The sequence below is a fragment of the Cydia splendana genome, chromosome 14 (genome assembly GCF_910591565.1).
Source record: "Cydia splendana chromosome 14, ilCydSple1.2, whole genome shotgun sequence".
Taxonomy (NCBI): domain Eukaryota; kingdom Metazoa; phylum Arthropoda; class Insecta; order Lepidoptera; family Tortricidae; genus Cydia; species Cydia splendana.
In genome coordinates, this window is record NC_085973.1 from 13,485,715 (window position 1) to 13,505,879 (window position 20,165).

The 20,165-nt window shown below is 35.4% G+C and overlaps 2 protein-coding genes across 4 annotated transcripts in view; one reads left to right on the forward strand and one right to left on the reverse strand.

Moving 5' to 3' along the window:
• Window positions 1-20,165, forward strand: part of LOC134796759 (brachyurin-like) — a 519,833-nt gene that overhangs the window by 129,962 nt on the left and 369,706 nt on the right. The gene's annotated exons all lie outside the window — the stretch shown is intronic.
• The window catches only part of LOC134796701 (semaphorin-2A), a 415,353-nt gene that overhangs the window by 35,815 nt on the left and 359,373 nt on the right, over window positions 1-20,165 (reverse strand). For all 3 annotated transcript variants that reach the window (XM_063768875.1, XM_063768874.1, XM_063768873.1), the window contains 4 exons: window positions 19,208-19,295; window positions 17,029-17,080; window positions 14,747-14,809; window positions 8,013-8,120 (listed from right to left, as the gene is read on the reverse strand). In XM_063768875.1, coding sequence (XP_063624945.1) covers window positions 8,013-8,120; window positions 14,747-14,809; window positions 17,029-17,080; window positions 19,208-19,295 — 311 coding nt within the window. The remainder of the gene's footprint in view (window positions 1-8,012; window positions 8,121-14,746; window positions 14,810-17,028; window positions 17,081-19,207; window positions 19,296-20,165) is intronic.

Consider the following 20,165-nt stretch of genomic DNA (forward strand, 5'->3'; position numbering starts at 1 on the left):
TCCAATATGTAGCTTTATTTAAAGAGATATGATTTTATAGGTATGTACTTATTTGTAAAACTATTAAAGGGTGGCAGTATACTTTTGTCACGTTATTTTACTCGCTACCTTTTATTGATGCTGATTGTACGGTACGAATATTATCGTAAGTACAATAATTTTATAAACGAAGAGTGGATAAAGATTAAATGATAGTTCCTAAACTTGGATATATCAAATCAAATATCAAATATCAAATATCATTTATTATCAGGCAACTATGGCCCATAGATACATACCTTACAAACTAACATATATACAATAGTAAAATCTTACAAGCTAAAAATTATTTTGGCGACACGACGCCAAATCTACCTATAGGTTTGGACTGTTTTATCTGTGATGTAGGTACAAATAAACAAATTAGATTGTATTTTGTTTTGATAAAGGAAAATAAAAATGTCACAGCATTTAATTAAATCCTTCTCTTCTATTCCTTATAAATAAAAAACAAGGAAAGTAATTACACGCCCTCGAACTAAAAGTAGGATTCGCCATAAATTGCATTAGCTGCAATGAAGGCTAAATTAACGGCTACGTGAACCTTGCACGTAATTACTTGTAACCTAGCACGTTAAATCTTCACTATTTTTTGAAAGTTTTAACTGCAAAAATAGCCCATTTCACAAGAGACCCGTCTGAATTCTTAAGATGACCTCATTGCCCGTCGCACCAGCGTGTCGCGAAGAAAAGAAGCCTGCCCTAGGAATACCAGCGAAATAAAACCGAAATAGTCCACTGGGAAATTCATCTGGAAGTGGTTTTGATATAGTGCTATAATTACGAATTCAAATGTTGTAATCTTCTACACATTAAATTAGCAGGATAAGGAGGTACCTACACCTAATTTCGAAGAGAATTACAAGGCTGATTAATTTTGTCAAAGTCTATACCTATTGTAAGCACAAGTCATATTGGAGTTAGATAATTGTTACAGTGTATTAAGGGAGCTGCCTGTCACTGCGTGTACAGAATTAAACTTTCAAACACAGTAGGGACCTCAAATTGTAGATCGCTACGAGCGACAAAGTTTTGACAACGTTGTCACTATCAGCTAATAAGTAATAACAGGGGAGCGATCTGAATTCATAACGATGCTTTGCTTTGTTGTCTAAGATATCTTATGTGTGCGATTATAATGACGGAAGATGAACTTACATTTAGGTACGTAACTACGTAATTTAGAAGAGAATTTCTAATAATGCTGAATACTAGGGTGACAGGGCGACATTATTAATAAAAATATATTAAATATTTAAAGGGAATACCCTACCTTCCATCGTTCTTAATAACAACTAAACGATCTCTAGTCCCTGTATTTTAAATCTGTTAGTACGTCAACTTCATTAATATTTCAGTTCTTTAGTTTATTGATTACTCTGAATAAGTATTTATAGAAAAGACTTAAAAAATCTGTGCGGTAGATCAATCTTTACATTACATCACAAAGTTAAGTATTCCTCTAAAGCACCAAGATCCCACGAGACGCAAGTCGGCATAATCAGAATTCCCTCAAAGTTAGAGTACACCAAGTTTTGACAGCCCGTATCACTTGCACACACTGGCTCATTCTGCATTCCCAAAATAGAAATAAGCAGAGTTTTGTTAGCTGGCAGATACGAGTATGACGGGAAGTTGGGTACAGGCCTGGCTTACCTGCGGCATACATATTTAAACAGCTTCCAGAACTATTGTGTTGTTTCTGTTTTATTGAAGTTTTTTTTGTGATCGAAAAGCGCGAGTTACGTAGGTATGCACAGCCCTGAAGCTGGAAAACTTTGAAAACTTTGTAAGTCTCAGCGAACTTTACGATACAATGTTGTTTATGTATAAACAACAATTCCAGGCAAGTATAAAGGATTAACGAAGTCGCCAATTGTCATTAAAACTGTGGGATATAAAACTATAATGGAACTACAAAGCAACAGTCGTAAAGCGTGCGCGATATTGGCTCCTAATTCCGAGTGGGATAGGTATTGCACCTGCGACTCTGACTAGCGGTACGAGTATTGCCTGTGAAATACGACTGTGGATTTTAGATAACCGTATACAATGTTTCAATGCTAGAGAGTAGTTTGAAATATAGGATTGAAATTTATTGTTTGTGAAATATGCGAACAATTGACATGAATTCTAAAGTAATTAATAATATTCAACTGAGTCAAACATAGTTGTACCTACATGTTTATTATCAGCCGTTATTTTCGAGTGGGATTACGTAATTATTTATGTTACTTTAAATATTTCTTAAATTGTAATAAGATTACTACTGCTTGATTTTTTATACTTACCTATTATTTTTTTGCACTCTTCGGGATTTTACGGTTAGAAATATAACTTTCATAGCTAGGTATGTACATTAAAATGGAGAGTGCAGCAATAATAAATTTTGGTTAGCAAACACCGAAAGTGTAATTAATTTGTACAGTACCAAACTTACAGAACTATTTGAAGTTCGGAAAGAGTAAGTATCCATACCGTAGATGCTTTAAACTTAGGTACCTATAAATTGATTTGCAGACAAAACTAAAAATACCAAAACAGATTTTAAAATAGAATAAACCGTGAAAGTATTTTTGTTTTGACCTTCAAATTAACAGAATGAGTAAACAAGGGGAAAATACGCAAAACATGCGAAGATAAATAGGCAATACAATCCCATACAATCTGAAAAGACCCCATCATTCATTTGTTTATGTCCTCTTTACCAACAATACAACGATTTGTACCTACGGCAGATTTAAAACTCGCGCATTTATCTTATTGGAACAAAATGCGATAAGCCGAGCTTATTGATTGTTTCCATTTAAATTGAAAGGTTCGATCAGTCCCTCTCCCCGGAACCAAATGAACTGAAACAATAATAAAACACTGCCTGATGAAGTGTGCGATCTTTAGCGCTCGGTCTTTGTTCGTCAACCATTTGGAGATTGCAAAGAGATAATCATTATTCTTTTTGGTTTAATTGATTAATGTTCTTCTTCTTCAACCTAGCGTTTTCCCGGCCTAGCGCCCGGGTCCGCTTTCCTGCTCAATGTTCTCCACTTTGCCCGGTCTTCGGCTTCCTCAGGCGTGAGATTGTTCTCTTCCATGTCCGCTATCACGACGTCCAGCCAGCGCTTCTTAGTTAATTAATAATTAATGTTATCCAAGAAAAATATAATGTACATTTTTGGAACTGCTTTACTAAGACATAACGTCGGCTTAAGTCGCAAACCTCATAACTCCATTTCAAGGAAATTAGTAATTGCTACGTTGGACAACAATACTTAAAGTCGTAAACCTAATATTTTTATAATTTGCGACTTAAGCCGACGATAACTAGATTTGAAATAAATACTTATCCTGGAGACTATTTATACCTAATTTTATAACCTTTATTTGCCCTTCTTCCTGATTTCCGAGGCTCGGTTTCCTTATGAAACAGTTATTTATTGACTAAAAATACATTGAAATTTCCTGTCGCTTCCGCTCACTTGTTTTACAAATGGTAAACAATAAATTCATTACACCGAGAGGAAAAAATATATAAAAAGGTAATATCAGAAACGCGCAGAATACTGTCATTTGTTTCCAATAACCGTCCAATCGCAAACAGCCATTTGTAACAGATATATTGGTGGTTACTGCAAATATGAGTCGCTCGGGTGGTTTTGCAGCGGTGCGGGTAGTCTACGCCGCTATGATTCAGGGTCCGCCCGCGTGATTGCATATGTCATAAGTTAAAAATTGGCGTAGATGAAGGCCGATAGGACGGATTATAGTGCTACCGTGTTAAGAATCGATAGATTGCTTTAATCCATATCTGCAAACATGTATTATTATATCACTATAATCTACATGTATCTTATGGGATAAATTCTTATCATTAAATCCTTAGGTATTTACTCAAAAAATAGAAAACCGTAAAATAAAAATAAACCTTGTCTAGACTTTAGTTTATCGCGCAAGCTTTTCTGGCACTCGTACAGATCTACTAATTAAAAGCCAATTAAACAACAGTAAAAAAATACCGCACGCAAAAATCTATCTTTTTTTCAAGAATTATTTCGTATAAATATAAAACATGATTGTACGAACTTAATCGTTATGCAGTCAGACGCTGGACTATGTCGTTTGTACCAATCGCGTACCCACATGTGAATTCACTCAATTTTTGAAACTGACGCGCCCTCCTCGAAAGGGAGTGAACGCATAACTCAAAACACAGATTATGCACACTCTATTTACTTTATACCACCCAATTATTTCAGTCAAATAGTGTTGCGAATTATTTTTACATTTGTAGCATTTGTGCGAATTGAAGTGTAATAAAGTTTTACGATTTAGTCTTTGAAATAGCTCTGTTTTTATTTTATTACGGAGCTAAAAGACTTATTGGATGAGCCAATAACTTTTGTCTACGATTGCTCTTTCATGACTTTACAAACTTACTTAAATGTAAATTACAGACGTCGAGTTTCAAGCTTACGCCATTTGTTTGTTTATAGCAATTTGAGTGATGTTACTATGTTTCATAATATAGGTAAACACATTTTTTACCGATTACTTTGTAATATTAGAATAGTTAGGCGATACTATTGTAATTGTAACCAAATGTGTTTGTTTACTAATAATAAGTAATTAGATTAATTAGTTATATGAATACGCAAGTGACGGCTTGTCATAAATATTCGTAAGCAAGCTGGAGCTAATTCATCTTTCCTTTTCTCCTTGAGCTGTAGGTAGGTAGCTTGTGGATCTTAACTGGCTGAGAGTAAGGGTAACATTCCATTTCTGACCGCAGCTGCGCTACTAGTACTGAACGCGTCGCTGTTACTGTCAATTTCCATAGTAAAATTGACAGTAGTGCAGCTGCGGTTGGAAATGGACTGTCACCTTTAGGCAAGCTGGTGAGATTAGTTCTATGGTCGCACCGCTACTATAACACAACACTCTTAATTGTCCATCGGTGGACCTTATGCCTTTTGTAATAAGGTTTACGAACTGTCAGTTAACAGTGTGAGCGATGGTACCTATATATTTCATATTCAAAGCATTAATTTCTAATTACGTTTCCAACGTTACCTCACACGTTAATCAAAAACCAGTCACGAATGTGCGTTACTTTGATAAACCGCAATAACATAACAGAAGGTACAATTGATTTTCCGCCATATAACGACGATATGACAGCAGTCAATTAACATAACTATGAATTAACTAAACCAATTTATGGTAAAATCAAGACGGTTTCATCGTCGCGTCAGAATTGGGACTATCTCTGTTTTGACAGGCTGCTCTGTACAAAGGCTGCCCCGGCAAGTATCGAAACGAACAACCCTCCCCACGTCGAGTAATATATTTTCAATTTTTGACTTATAATAGGATTTATCTCTATTGCTGAAATGTGGCACGGTATATATCATAGTGGAAGAAAATCGTGGTGAAATCTATCGCAAATGCGTTCCACAAATGGGCGAGCGAGATTTACACTTTTATTGCTGCTAATTTCATTGGGTTGGGGATGAAATCGAATATGTTTCTTTGTTTCTTGACGTTCGTACCTATATATCAATAGAATTTAATTGAATAGAAGAAATTTATTTAGATTTAGGTATTACATAATATTTAGGTATTAAATACGAGGGTCAATTTGACAAGTTTATCGTCATTTTAAAGAAAGAAGAAGACCAAAAAAGCGTCCTTATCATTGAAAACCTTTTAGATTTTGCTCTCCGAAATTCATGAAGTCATAGAAAGCTTACGTGACATAATATATGTAACATTTTGTAAAAATTGGGCAAATAGAACCCGCATATTTTGGCCATGTAACAAATTAAAAAAACCGGCCAAGTTCGAGTCGGACTCGCGCACGAAGGGTTCCGTACCATTACGCAAAAAACGGCAAAAAATCACGTTTGTTGTATGGTAGTTCCACTTAAATATTTAATATATTCTGTTTTTAGTATTTATTGTTATAGCGGCAACAGAAATACATCATCTGTGAAAACTTCAACTGCCTAGTTATCACGGTTCATGAGATACAGCCTGGTGACAGACAGACAGACAGACGGACAGCGGAGTCTTAGTTATCGGGTCCCATTGTTACCCTTTGGGTACGGAACCCTAAAAAGCGACATCAAATGTAGCCTCACGTTTTTGATATCGCATTTGCACTTTAGTACTCGTCCATGTCGTGTATTGCATCATATCGGAAGCCGTTGAAAATGTCGTCATTTGAGTGTATTCTTATCACGAATGGAAAGCCGGCTGGAGGAAGTAAGTCAAACCGGATACACTTAACCCTTTCGTTACTACGTTTTATGCTCTATAAAATCACCCCATGGACATAAAGGCTATTTAAACCGAAAATTTGCAATGAGATAAAACTGTTGTAGGTCTTAAAGCGATAAAGCGCGTGAAGGGTCAAAACGGGCGCCGATACATCATAAAATTATATGAAAGTCAAGTGCAGGGAAGGTGAGGGCACGAGAATTTATTGCGGTATGCTTTCGATACCTATTGTAAAAAGGTTTTATGACTTTTAAAATAATAATATGGAAATAAGTCTACTTATCTGCGATGATAAAGCACTCACGTATTCAGGGAGTAATATCTATTCATCAGAGACTTTAGAGACTCCATTTTTAAAATGTTTATGAAGGAAAAATACGTTCACACGTAAGATCATTGGAAGCGGGGGTTTTAACGGAGTCGTTCGGGTAGAAATTTCCGCTCTGACGTGGGAGAAAAATCCGTGCTCGTCTTATAGCATCGTTTGGAATCACTGCCCGTGAAATTTGTCGCGGTTCTCGTTTCTCCGTAGTCACAGATGCATCTAGCACCACTCGCGCGGAATCTACACTCGGGGAGCGGTCTAGTTCTTGCACAAGGAACTAGTGGGTGACATATTTTATTTCTAGCTGGTTTGTTGTTATATGGTCAGCTTATTAATTTTTTACTTGCTCACCTGTTGATAATCTGATACATCAATATACAATCCGATAGTCATACGATCAAAATGTGTAATGGCATATTTTGGAATACACTTACACCCCAAGTGTTTTTAAAACCGTGAAATGAATAAAAAACCTTGTTCCTCTTTGTATTCAGGAAAAAAGAACAGAATATTTAATAACCAATATTTTGCTCGGTCTCTCGTATTAAAATGTTTTAAATTGAAAAAGACAATTATCTAAACATCTATAACTACTCATCACTAAAATACCGTCGCCAAATGATATATTCCATTTGCTTAGAAATCAGTACCTACCTATACTCGTATAACAGTTTTTTACTTAAACACTTTTCATTTAATATTTGCACGGCACTTGGTACATCTATTTAGATACACATCTGTAAGACAGATGTGTGTTGGAACCTGTTGGGGATCTGTTGCGTCGCTGGCGTGTGTCCAAGGCTCGTTGGGATCAGTTCAAGTTGCGGCTCTTTAGATAATAGCTACTGCGCATTGCTCTTCAAGTTACTAATTATTAAATTTAAAGTGAAAGTTCGTTATCTTTCTTTCAGCAATATTTCAAGGACCGCTTTATTTGCTTCCCAAATTGCTTTTGATTTAAGTAGTCAGTAAACACTACTAGATGATAAGCCGCATGAAGAGTCTTACTTTATTCCTCACGAGAACCAGCAATAAAATAACTACGTATCTTAGATCTTTTAAAATCACGAGTAAAATAGTGGTAATCATCTGAATATTAAGCATGTAATATCCTCAATCTCATTAACACTCAACCACTCGATTATTTACAGTTTGAGTAAACTAATCTTACCTCACCTGTATGGCAGCGAAAAGTTATATGTCCTGTATAGAGTCTGTGCGGAAAGAGAAAAGTAGTAGAATGTATGGGCTTCCTTACATTCCACGACTCATCTATTTCCGCACAGACTCTAGGATAGTCTCTAAAAGAATAAACTATGGACCCAAATAGCAATAAATGATTTTAATTTTAATTTATAGTAAATGTACTCACATATAAAACCCAGTCCTTAGGGCTGTGGGCGTTGGTGCCACACACGTAGAGCCGGGAGCCGTCGCCCATGGGCTGAATCACGCGCACGTGGTTACGGCAGTCGAAGTGCTGGAAACAATACACGTCTTTAACCTGTTTGTAATACATACATGTAGGTACCTAACCCTTTAATCGTAAAGCCTGACCAGTAATATATGATCATTGTCAAGAGGGCGCTGGTATTCTCATAGGGTGCAAGTTCAGTATAGTACAGAAAAAAAAAATTCTAGTGAAATTCCGCAACATGGCGCGTGATCATAGGTATATTAATGGTCAGGCTTTAATTAGGTAGGTATGTTCTATATTTAAATTTCTCAAGAATTTTCCAAACTCTGTCAGTTCCGATCCCACTTAATTAAACTAATCGTACGCTATTTTAACCCTACTTTAGATTTGCCCCTAAAATTTGGCCTTGTGATCGTCTAGTCTAGCGTTAGGTGAATCGCGGTACCCTAGATTCTTTAATGAGTATCGACTATATTTTGGACTCAGTTTCATTATTACCAAGATTATAAAGAGTAGATTATGGTACTGAAAATATGTTTTATTAGGTTGTTAAGAAATAATTAAAAAAATATTTTATAAAATTACAACTGTTCACTTATATTTAAAATAGAAACCAACGAGATTATTGAAAAAATAAACACCAATTGTACAAACAAGCCGATTTATAAACAATCGAACAAAAACAACACAACCGCAAATTCAAATTGATTCAATATTGAAAAAGCACACTGAAATAAAAGTCATCGAAATATTACCTCGAGCGAAATTCATTGGAATAATAGTTCATTGGCGAAAGTGTGCGGGAACAGAAGAAATACATAATCAGTCAGTACCTTGACTTTATACATCAATTTATTTGTATCGTACAGTCAGCAGCAATAGTTGCTAAGCGGGCGAGGTGTTCAAAATGATCTTGACGCGACTTTATTGTTAAGAGAATAAGAGCGCGTCAAGGTAATTTTGAACACTTCGCGCGCTTAGCAACTTCTGCTGCTGACAGTACGTGCAAAACTCTCAGTTCCCACTTTACGCGCCGGTTTCCTTTTGTTTGTTAAAGTAAGTATCACTTTAACTCAAACCAGCATCTAAACCATCTCATACGCGCATAACCTATTCTACTCGACGCTGCTGTCAGATAATATGAGAAGCAACGCGGTGTCTGCCTGTCGATCCTGACTGCTTAATAATGAAGCCTATGTATTCGTACTGCTTAAACATTTACTGTGGCACGAGTATACAGAGCCCATGATTATGTAAATTCGTGCACAACATAAATATTAAAGGGGGCATTAATATTCCGAACGTCAGAAATATGCATTGTAGTGGATAAACACTGCTCCACTGAACTATTGCTGGTTACTGCAAATAATTGTTTCGTAAATGTGTATGTGTCATTAATTAGACTTGTCATTTACATTAGAATGCCATTGGTTAAATATTAACTGTAAAATAGTTTTGTTACTGTAATATTGTAAATTATTGTCGTAATTTTCCGTGTAGGCTGGTATACTTGAGAAAATGACGATGTTTTAATTTATCGGCTCAATTCGAACAGTGTTTATAAGATGTCACAGCGATACGATCTGCCAGTGTCAAAAGTGCCATTTCTACAACCAAAAACGTTACTGTTTTGAAGTAGAAAACAAGAATTAAGAGCATTTACGAACATTATCATTTTTAACAGGGTTGTGTCAAACAAAACTAAATTATTTGTACCTGGTAGGTATTGTTATTTCGTAGAAATTCGAACTCATGAGATCATTCAACAAAATTATGTTTTATTTTTTAGCCAAAAATAACTTTTTGTCTGTACATCATTTTGTTAATTTCTTATGATTGAATTATTTTATTTCTTACGTAGATTGAAATAGTTGGATTTAAAAACATAGTTTTATTAACACAAGAATATTATATTTTCTAATATTCAAGTAAGTACTAGACAGAAATCATTCATTTTAACATTAGTTAAACGCTATGACCAAATAATAAAGCAGGTTAAATCAGAAAAATTTAAAGAATAATAAACAAACCAAACTGTTCAAGGCCGAACATTATCTTCTAACATTTAGATCGCTGCTTGTTAACTTTTGATCAGTTGAATAAAAATTATAATTATGACAGACAAACAAGAGCTAAGCTTATTTTCTTAAACCTTGAGAGTAATAAAACACGAATCTAGTTTAATTTTAACGTTTATTATTTTCAAATCCTTTTAAATAATCCAATTTATATTCTCAGAGGCACAGCGATAGTTCATACCTATCCTATACCCAAATCCATTTGAGTCTGTCAATCCTAGCTCAGACGACGATGAAATAGAAATTTCAGTTTCTAGAGTACCTACCTACCAAGTGAAACCGCGTGTTTATTAAAAACCGGGGGCCTTATTCTCAAACATTCTTTTGACGTACCAATGTTGAAAACATATTGGATTGCTCATATTCATGACGAAATCACGCCATGTTCATGTAGCTTTGGAAGCGAGCTGCCTATAAATTATAATCTAAAAGCATTTCAACACATAACGTCGAAATCTTTCACAGGAAAACAAAATGTCTTACATGTGTTTATTTTTCGAGATCACTTAATCGCTAAAGATAATTACATTTCTATTTGATACAATAATAATATATACGAAATGGTCTTAGACATTAAAATCATTCTGAGTTTTTAATATATCACCGTTAACATGTCGACACCTTATAACTGGTGAGCGTAGAGCTGGCAGCTTCCTCGGACAAAGAATAAGTATTGCGATACAGCGAGGAAATACTGCCAGCATCTATGGCGACACAAAGCCGCAGGGGAATAGTTAATAGTTATTTATTTTAAGTTTAGTTTTATTTATTTTTAAATTTAGTTTTTACTTTTAAAGTTAGGTAAGTTATTTAATTTTGTTTTATTTATTTCCTTATAACTTAATTTTTCTTAATTCATTTTTTTTTGCTTTCTAGCTATTAACGTATACCTTTTTAGGTATTAAGGCAGTTTTTGTAAAAATGAATTCCAACGTTTTGGACATCTAATCGAATCGGTTTTATATTAGTATGAAGTTTTCATATCTGAATAGGTATATCGCCAGATTGGTGCGGCCAGGGAATCGGAACTAATTTTCACCACGTCACCGGGAGAGCACGTGCTGATATTCTGACACACGTCTCGGGGTACCTGCAAATGAATTTCCACATTTCGATTTAAGCCCTTTTGAAGTCCTTTTATTGATGAAAGATTGGATTTTCGCGTTGCTTGCTTCGACATACGCTTTAATTTGCTTGTGCATATTTTCGTAAACATCGTTCACGTCGCTCGAAGTCGTCACACGTTTTGGTACAATGTTTTGTTGGTGGATTTTTAATCCGGACCTTTACCGAAACTTTGCGCAAAGAAACAACGGTTGCATAACGGCAAGAATGAATAAATGAAGAAGAATTTGAAAGAAATACTACCTACATAATCCACGTTAAAACGCTTTTTTCCAAGAATCAGTTTCAAACTAATTAATACAAATAAACATTGACTTAAAATACATTCAAAAGTAAGAAAGCAATTATAGACACGTTATTCTTTATAATATCGGGCCCGAGTTTTCATCTTTAAAAAGTGATTCAATCTAATGAATATGTTTTAATACTATTAATTTATAATCAGTATTTTACAAACGAATTGGCCAAATTATTAGTCACAAGGTTATTTTCTTTAAGCTTCTCGCTCGCAACAAACCAAATGAATATGTAAGTGGTAAGTTAGAAAATTCTATTTAATAATGAAATACCTGCCCGGCCCTTATTAAGTACCTAATTAATCTGTAGTGTTGCTGGGCACGTATATTCCGTGAACCTAAGAAGACGACCCACGCGTATTCAACACGTGTACTTACTTACTTATCTTGGATTCCAGTCGGAGTAAATAAGAGATCCAATAATGCAAACACAGGCATTTATATGTGATAAAAGAAAACAGTTAATTATAAAGATGTCTCGGCTCTTTTAGTTAATTAATATTTATGAACCGATTAGTCAGGAAAAATTAACGACAACATGTACCTATTTGACTTATGACGTGGAAATAATACGGTCTTAGAGAACTGGGTCATATTTTTATCTTCAGTGTAATAATTGAATCAGAAACTTTAAAGTAAACACGTTTTATACACAAGATGTGTGCGTCTGTGGTTATAATAAATACTTATAGAGAGGCTTTGTTTCTTCATAAAAAGTTCGGCCACACTTTCCTTTGTACGCTAGAGTTGGCAGAGCAAGTTCCAGAAAGATTGTTCTCAAGTAATTATCGGATTAATATACTTGGAACGCGAGTCGTTGTACTGACGTGAACAGAACTGTTTTGCGCTCGGAAACAATCAGAATTAAGCAGAGAACAATTAGGCCCACGTCTAAGTTTCTTTTAACGGCACTTAGCCGGGAACGCTCGCATAACTTCACTCCCAACTAATGCCTTCGATTGGTCCATTTCGTTAATTATTCGCCACTTCCTACGTAAGTAGATTTACGGCCTGCTTTTCTCGCCTTTTTTCCGCTTATAAGATTTTTACTAAGGAAAAATCGAGTGGCGCAATCCGAAAGCGAATTATTTTTCCATAATGGCTTTTGTTAGGAATTTAACGTTGATTTGCATTGCCAATATTTATAGCGACGCAATCAATACGAAGTGCTTCTACGTATTTCAAATGTTAATTATTAAATAGAGCTAATGACGTGTGGTGTCACGTTGATTATGCTTGTCACGTTATGCAATTAAACATACAGTTGATGCTACAGCCACATGTATAATTGTATAGGTATACTTTTCAGTAAACACCCGCAATATTATATATGTATTTAAAAGCGTCGAATATGATTACTTTAATTGCACAATTAAACTAATCACCAGGAAACGTAATGGATTCCTTTGTTACGTGACAGGATCAAGAGCCGCCCTTGTATTATGACACGCGGTAAGTGTAATTGACAAAGACAAGCGAATACATTTGCATATTACGGCGCGCCGGGAGCGTCAATGGCGGGAAAGTGCGTAACGTAAAAACCGCGGCTGTTCCCGCCGTAAAAAAACATAGTGAGCCGAGATTTTGTCCCATGAATTCTTTATACGAAAATCGCAAGTTCTCTGATTTACCTAGCTAGTGAATTTTCCTTAATAGCGTCACAAAGAAGAGAGGAGTTAAAACAACAAGCGAGCGGCCGGCAGTCTCACGGAATTTTGCCGACGGCATTTTTCCAGCCTTTTTCGTGTTACAACATCGTGTTTAGAGAAAGGAAAACTCGCCGACACCGAGAAACTTTGATTATAGCCTTCACGAGTGGCCGTTCCTTCCACGATCGAGGTGATAGACTCAGGGATATTTCTTTTTTATGGCCCTCTTTGCTACTAATAAAACAAATTTACTTTTTTCGCCATAGGAAGAGTTTGAATGGGTAGCATGTGGTCTATAGCTTTTCTTTCCCCCTATTGTAAAAGTTTTGACCTTTTATTTGGGAGCACAGTATGTTTCTATATCAAGGGACATTCAGTTGTCGCAGTAAACTTGTGAATTTGCTTGTGGCACTTTTTGCTTTTTGCGAGGGAATCATTTAGAGCCGCACGGGGTTTTACTGCTTACTTGGAGACTTTATGTATATTTCGCATGAGACGTTCCATTTCTGGTAGCGAGCTTTATGACTTTCTTATTAGATATAACTGCGACGGGGAGGTAACCATTGCAAACAAATGTTCAGCCTTCGTCTACATTCAGCACGATAAGGTTTCACAGAGAATTTAAATAGCCATCTTGTGTTGTTCAATATAACTGTCGTTATTTTATATACGGTAACCGTAACTAATAAAGTTCCTTAACGTAAATGGCTTTCTTACCCTTCTTTATGAAGGCTTTTGTAACTCCAAACAAACATGTCACAAACAATCGAATACCTAACGTGATTATCCGAAAAAAAGCGCGGAAAAAATGGAAAGAGCTCACGAAAATACAGCTGCGCACTCAACCGTTAGAATCGCTCGCACAGTGGGCATTATCGAATTAGTCGATCGTGTAGCGAGGCAACTCGCTATAATCGCTCGCCCGATCCTCCACTTCCAGACGCGGTTTAACCGCTAGGAAATAAAACAAATATTGCTTTTGCGCAGCGATTGTAAATCAAAATTAACGGCCTTAATATAGCGGGGCGGCCGCCTCTAAGCTCCCGCCGTGAAATATGCTCCGCTCAATGTTAAAAACGGGATTAACCCTTGATGGAAATAGTGCTAGTCCACGCCGTCGCCACGCAGCCTCTAATTGATACATTACTGTAGTTTATGATTAAGAATTTTACTTTATTTTAGAAGGCTTAAAAATTTTATTTATTATTTGTACGCACAATCAGAATTAATATTGGTAATGAGAAAGAAAAACTATTTTCCCTAATCCCTAAATATGTAAATATTTTTATTTTATTTATTTATTAGGTAGTATAAAAAGCTTACTAATAATGATTTACGTTTCTCTCGTTCTCCTCGATTTTGAGTGCAATTATAGACAGTAATTTATTTATGATAGTACCTACTTATTTAATACCTACTTACTACATATTTACTTATCGTACCTATTTTGAATAAGAAACACAGAACACAACATTGCCAAATTCAGATTCATAAAAATCCTAATTCAAAGATACAAAACGATCATAAAATGCAATATTTACCTCTGATTTCCCTTTAGACACGCATTGGGCCACGTTGCTCGGTTCCAGGTTTATAGAATCTCGCTGAAAACAAAATAAGGCATATTAGTATTTCTCTTAGTAATTGTTTAAATAAGTTGCTATGTTACCAATCATTTGTTCACATATTTGACAGTTTTATATATACACTAGGGACCCCGCCCCGGCTTTGCACGGGTTAACAGATTTTACACCTAAACCTTCCTTAAGAATCTCTCTATTGATAGGTGAAAACCGCATGAAAATCCGTTAAGTAGTTTTTGAGTTTATCGCGAACAAACATACAAACACACAAACAGACAGATGCGGTGGGGGACTTTGTTTTATAAGGTGTAGTGATTCTATGATGAACTAGCGTTATAGTCGTATCATCGAGAGCGTGGAATTGCATATGTAGTAGTATTGTTTGTTTACAGGCATTCTATATTTGAATTTTCTATTTTCTTGTACTATCAGCATACAACCACTACAAATGCAATTCCATCTTCTCGATAATTCAACTATACTTAGTTCGTGTTTGTAACAGCGCCATCTTTTATGAAATTTGGACAACAAACTATGTGTCCTGCATATCGGCTCGAACAATAATTAAAAATTATTGAGGTAAGTAGATACAGGTTCGGCTGGTCTGTATACAAGAAAGTTTTTACGAAATTGATTGATGATATTAGGATAAGACAAATTAGGTTCATAAACTAAAAGTTTCAGAGATATTTTTTGCGCTCGACTGTTTCTTTTACAAGATAATGTAACTAGAGGCTTATGAAGTATGACACGAAATTTTCCAAAGTTTCAACTCTTAGGTATAACGTAGTTATACTTACGTTTAAAAACATCGGTCTAAGGATTAAAGTTTTGACAAGTCTATTAGGCATTCAGGCTTACTTAATCGTCCCAGACCTATTTTCTGCTAAAATATTCTCAAAGTTTGACTTCTCATTGGAATAATAGTGAAGTTTAAGCTATTTCCATTTCCATTTACATAGTGAGGACATTTTAATTCATGCAATTTTATTTAGAAACCTCTTATAAGAGTAATAGGTTGAGTTTGAGGTTGTCTGGCTCATTTACAAAGCCTTTGTTATAGAAATCGACTTGTACAGTGGCCATCAGATAAAATGGAGCGGCCAGTGCGCTCACAAATATCTGAACACGCCTCTATTGTCAAGGCGCTAGAGTGCGTGTTCCGATATTTTTGAGCACCTCGGCCGCTCCGATATATCTGATGGCGACTGTACTATGACAATGTAGCTCGCGCTGTCACTGTCACGTTTGATCTTGTTTATCAAGATGTCGCGTCGTCGCTAGGTGACAGTCCATTTCCAACGACAGCAGCACTACCATTCATTTTGCTATGGAAATTGACAATAACACCGACGCGTTCGTACTAGTAGTGCAGCTGCGGTCAGAAATGGAATGTTACCCTTAAGCTGACATTCGGATGGCAACTGCAGCAGTACAGTTGCACTGTGGCGACAGTACTGCTGCGGCGTGGAAGCAGTCGCTATAACTGTCAACTTCCTTCATTCGAACGTTCAAAGAAATTGACAACACAGCGCCCGCGTCAACGTCACAGCAGTAATGTCGCTATAGTTGGCTATAGTAATGCAGTTGCAGTTGCCATCCGAACGTCACCTTTAATTTAATGTAAATATACTGGGTCAAGCAGATCTCGTCAGTAGAAAAAGGCGGCAAATTTGCAAAATGTCGGCGCGAAAGGATATCGTCCCATAGAAAATTTGAATTTCGCGCCTTTTTCTACTGACAAGATTTGCTTGACCATCTATAGTTATACACAATACTTAGCCACGCAATTTAAAGTACCGTTCGGATTCAGACTATATACCAGCATTAATATATTGCGATATTGCGGCGCGATATTGCGATATTGATATTTCAGTTTATGAACATATAATGATTGCTTCAACAATAGAATTTACGGGCCAATGCGAGCAATGCTTCTAAGAGACTGCGGTACGATACCGATCTGTCAGTGTCAAAAGTGACGTTTTTGGTTGAAGAATTGTCACTTTTCATACTGACAGATCGTTATCGTAGCGCAGTGATCTCTTGGAAGCATTGTTCGAATACGGCTGTATAATACGAGATTGTAAAGTGTCATTCTATGGAACTTGCTAACTATGTAAACAAACCGCCATATTGTAATTGTCTCTGAATGATGAATTTACTAGTGACTTTTGTTTACATAGTTAGCAAGTTCCATAGAATGACACTTTATGCTTCTTTGTTAAGTTAATACTCACTTCGCAATGGGATGCGCTGATGTTGTTCATGTTCAGACGATACAGTCGGTCCCTGGAAAAGACAAAATTATTAATAATAGTCATTATTACCACCAATTTAACGCAACAGTCCCGATTTAATGGTTATGGTTAGTAAGCACATTAAGTTTCAAAATATTGCAGCATTATTGTTAATTGCCTACGGCGTAGGCAGCGCAGCAGTTCGTTTCCTCGGTTACTAATACAATACTAAAATAATTATTTAACAAGTTTAAAGCAACAAAATTTGCAATACTTAGGCTTCGTTTTAAAAAAAGAACGAACTCTATATGTATAACTATTATACTTTCAGAGTGAATACGATATTACCTACTCATTCCATAAACTACATTGATAGGCGTAAAATATTATATACCTTGTTTCAGTCGGTATTTTAACTTTCATAACAAATTATTTAAACAATCCAATAAAATAAAATTACGGAGACTCATCAACATTACGGGCTAGTAAAGTTCAAATCGCAGTCCTGGCATGATTACGAACTAACATTTAACTATAATGGAACGCTTAAAGAAGATCGGTTTACGACAGAAAAACGCCTTTATTACCTTCGTGACACACACGATTGACCCACATCACCCTTTATTATTGCATTACCAATGTAATCTGACCCTACCAATTTCAGCGGCGCTTGTTTACTCTGGGTAAAGGAATGGGCTATTTATAAATGTCAGGGGTCTGAGTAGTTTGGTTAGCAACATACATGGCAGCTAACAAGTTAAATCGTTTTGGTGTAAAAATGATGAATCTCATTAGAGTTAGACCAAGAAAAGTCTGCAGCGATTATGAGAGCTCACGCAGTGCAAGTGTTATTTACACGTCATAATTTCATAGAAGTTTGACGTTTAAAATGACAGTTGCACTGCGTGGGCTATTAAAATCACTGCAGAGCTTTCTCGGTCTGACTCTAAAATCAAAGGAGTTTGCTTTGATTCAATGGATTTTAAGGTAGGTAAATTTAATCTCAGGTACTTACAGATGCAATTACTTTGTAATGATTCAAGTTGCTTTTAGTGTAATATGTTCTGTATATAAAATCTTTTAGTTTTTTAATCATTTATGATTTAGTTTCCAAGTTTTTAAACATGACTCCTATTATAAGCTCTTATCAAATTTTAATTTTTGTGTCTCAAAACCACAATCACAAATTTCGCAGCAGAAATACTTCGTTTACTTATAAATAAATTATGATTATATGTAAAGATAATATGCTTAAAAATGTGAAGGTTTCTTAAAGAGGCTTTAATTACGCTTGCAGGCATCATAGATTCAATTTCCTAACAAGTTTTAAAGATATCAAAGCAAATACTTAATTACTATAATCTATATAGTAAAAAGAAGTCAAGACATAAAAGACTTGCGTATTATTAACACGAAACGTAATATTACTTTTTAAATTTTATTTCCATAATTCGTTCCTTTGATGTTGACAGGTAATTCTATTACAAAATTCATTTGTGATACAAATTTGTGTTAACCTTTCGTGAAGGTTGTTCAAAAATAGTTTATCAGAATTGTATTTTGCTTACAAATTACGACGAATGATGGGTAATTTTACTTTTGCAATATATTTATGATATGATATATATCTATAGATTTTCATATTTTAAATGTCATGTGACAGCTCTCATAGAACCCTTAACACATTCAATACCACTAAGTGCTACGGGTTACGCTCGTAGCGCGTAGCCACGGTTTCGTCGTATGTAGCGCGTAGTCGCTACGAACAGTGTACCCGACAGTCGGGTTCTTGGTGTTGAATGTGTTAAGAATATAATGCAATGCTGTCCCATAATGCATTGGTAACATCACAGCTGTACTTCAAGCATCGGAAAATTCATTCAATTGTTTACAGTATTTTTACACAATAAAATAAACAATAGTAGGTACATTACGATACAAGTGCGAAAAATAGGAAATTCGTAACAAGTGGGTATAAATTAAAACACGACCGAAGAGAGTGTTTTAAATCGACACGAGTTGCGAATTACCCATTCGCACATGTATCGTACAACGCTTTACAGTAAATATGGCCCTTTAATTTTTCGACATAGTTACGTAATGTGCTAATTATCGCACTAGTGCGGTAAAGTAGCACCATATGTACTGTAAATAAATATTTAAGGCAGTTGTAACTTACATAGCACCAACGTATAGGGTGTCCCTTTTTGTGTCCATGAAGAATGTTCTGTAGTAGAGAGTGCCGCATGTGAATTCCCGGACATGATCTGTGGACAAACGAAATAAATTGTTAAATATTTTATACGTCGTTTTAATACGTCGTTTTAATAAGTCTTGTGATGTTGACACTTCAGTAGGGCTAAGATAGTCGGTTCTTTATCATTTGTAATCATGCCTGTCACGTTCTTACAAATATGTAAGTGTGAAAGTGACGCATGGCATGACAAATGATAAAATGCGACCATGATACCGCTTCTGAATACATTACAAGTTGCATGATTTTATTTGTGCATATTCTAAGACAAACACTTAAGAACAGAACACACACTTATCATTCATTTGATTAATATTTAATCAGAGACATTAAGGGCCACTTGCACCATTCACTAACCCGGGGTTAACTGATTCAACCTAGAGTAACCATGGTTACCAGTACAATTTGACACTAGGTTAATGGTTTAACCGGTTAACCCCGGGTTAGTGGTATGGTGCAAGTGGCACTAATTGTATTAGATTGATATGTTTCTAATTTTAGAAGGTTGAATATGAATTAAATATTAATTTATTGTTAATGAAAATAAGTCATCACCAATCCAGATTGAATCAATAAGAATTCGTTTCTAAACAATACAATAATGAAAATAACAAAAAAACACGACCAATAAAATAAACAAATAAACATATTTATTTATATATTATATATTCTAATAACAAATCAAGCTATTATAATGTTCATAATCCCAAAGTGTCGATCCAACAATTTTCAAAACTCACCTTAGTAGGAAATCCCTCGTCACCCCAACTACGGGGTGAGCTGGGATTTACTACTATTTCGTGTTTATCTCTAAAGTTATGAAATGAAACAACAAATTATCATTGACAAACTAAAATTCATACATCCGGGACATTTTTTTTGT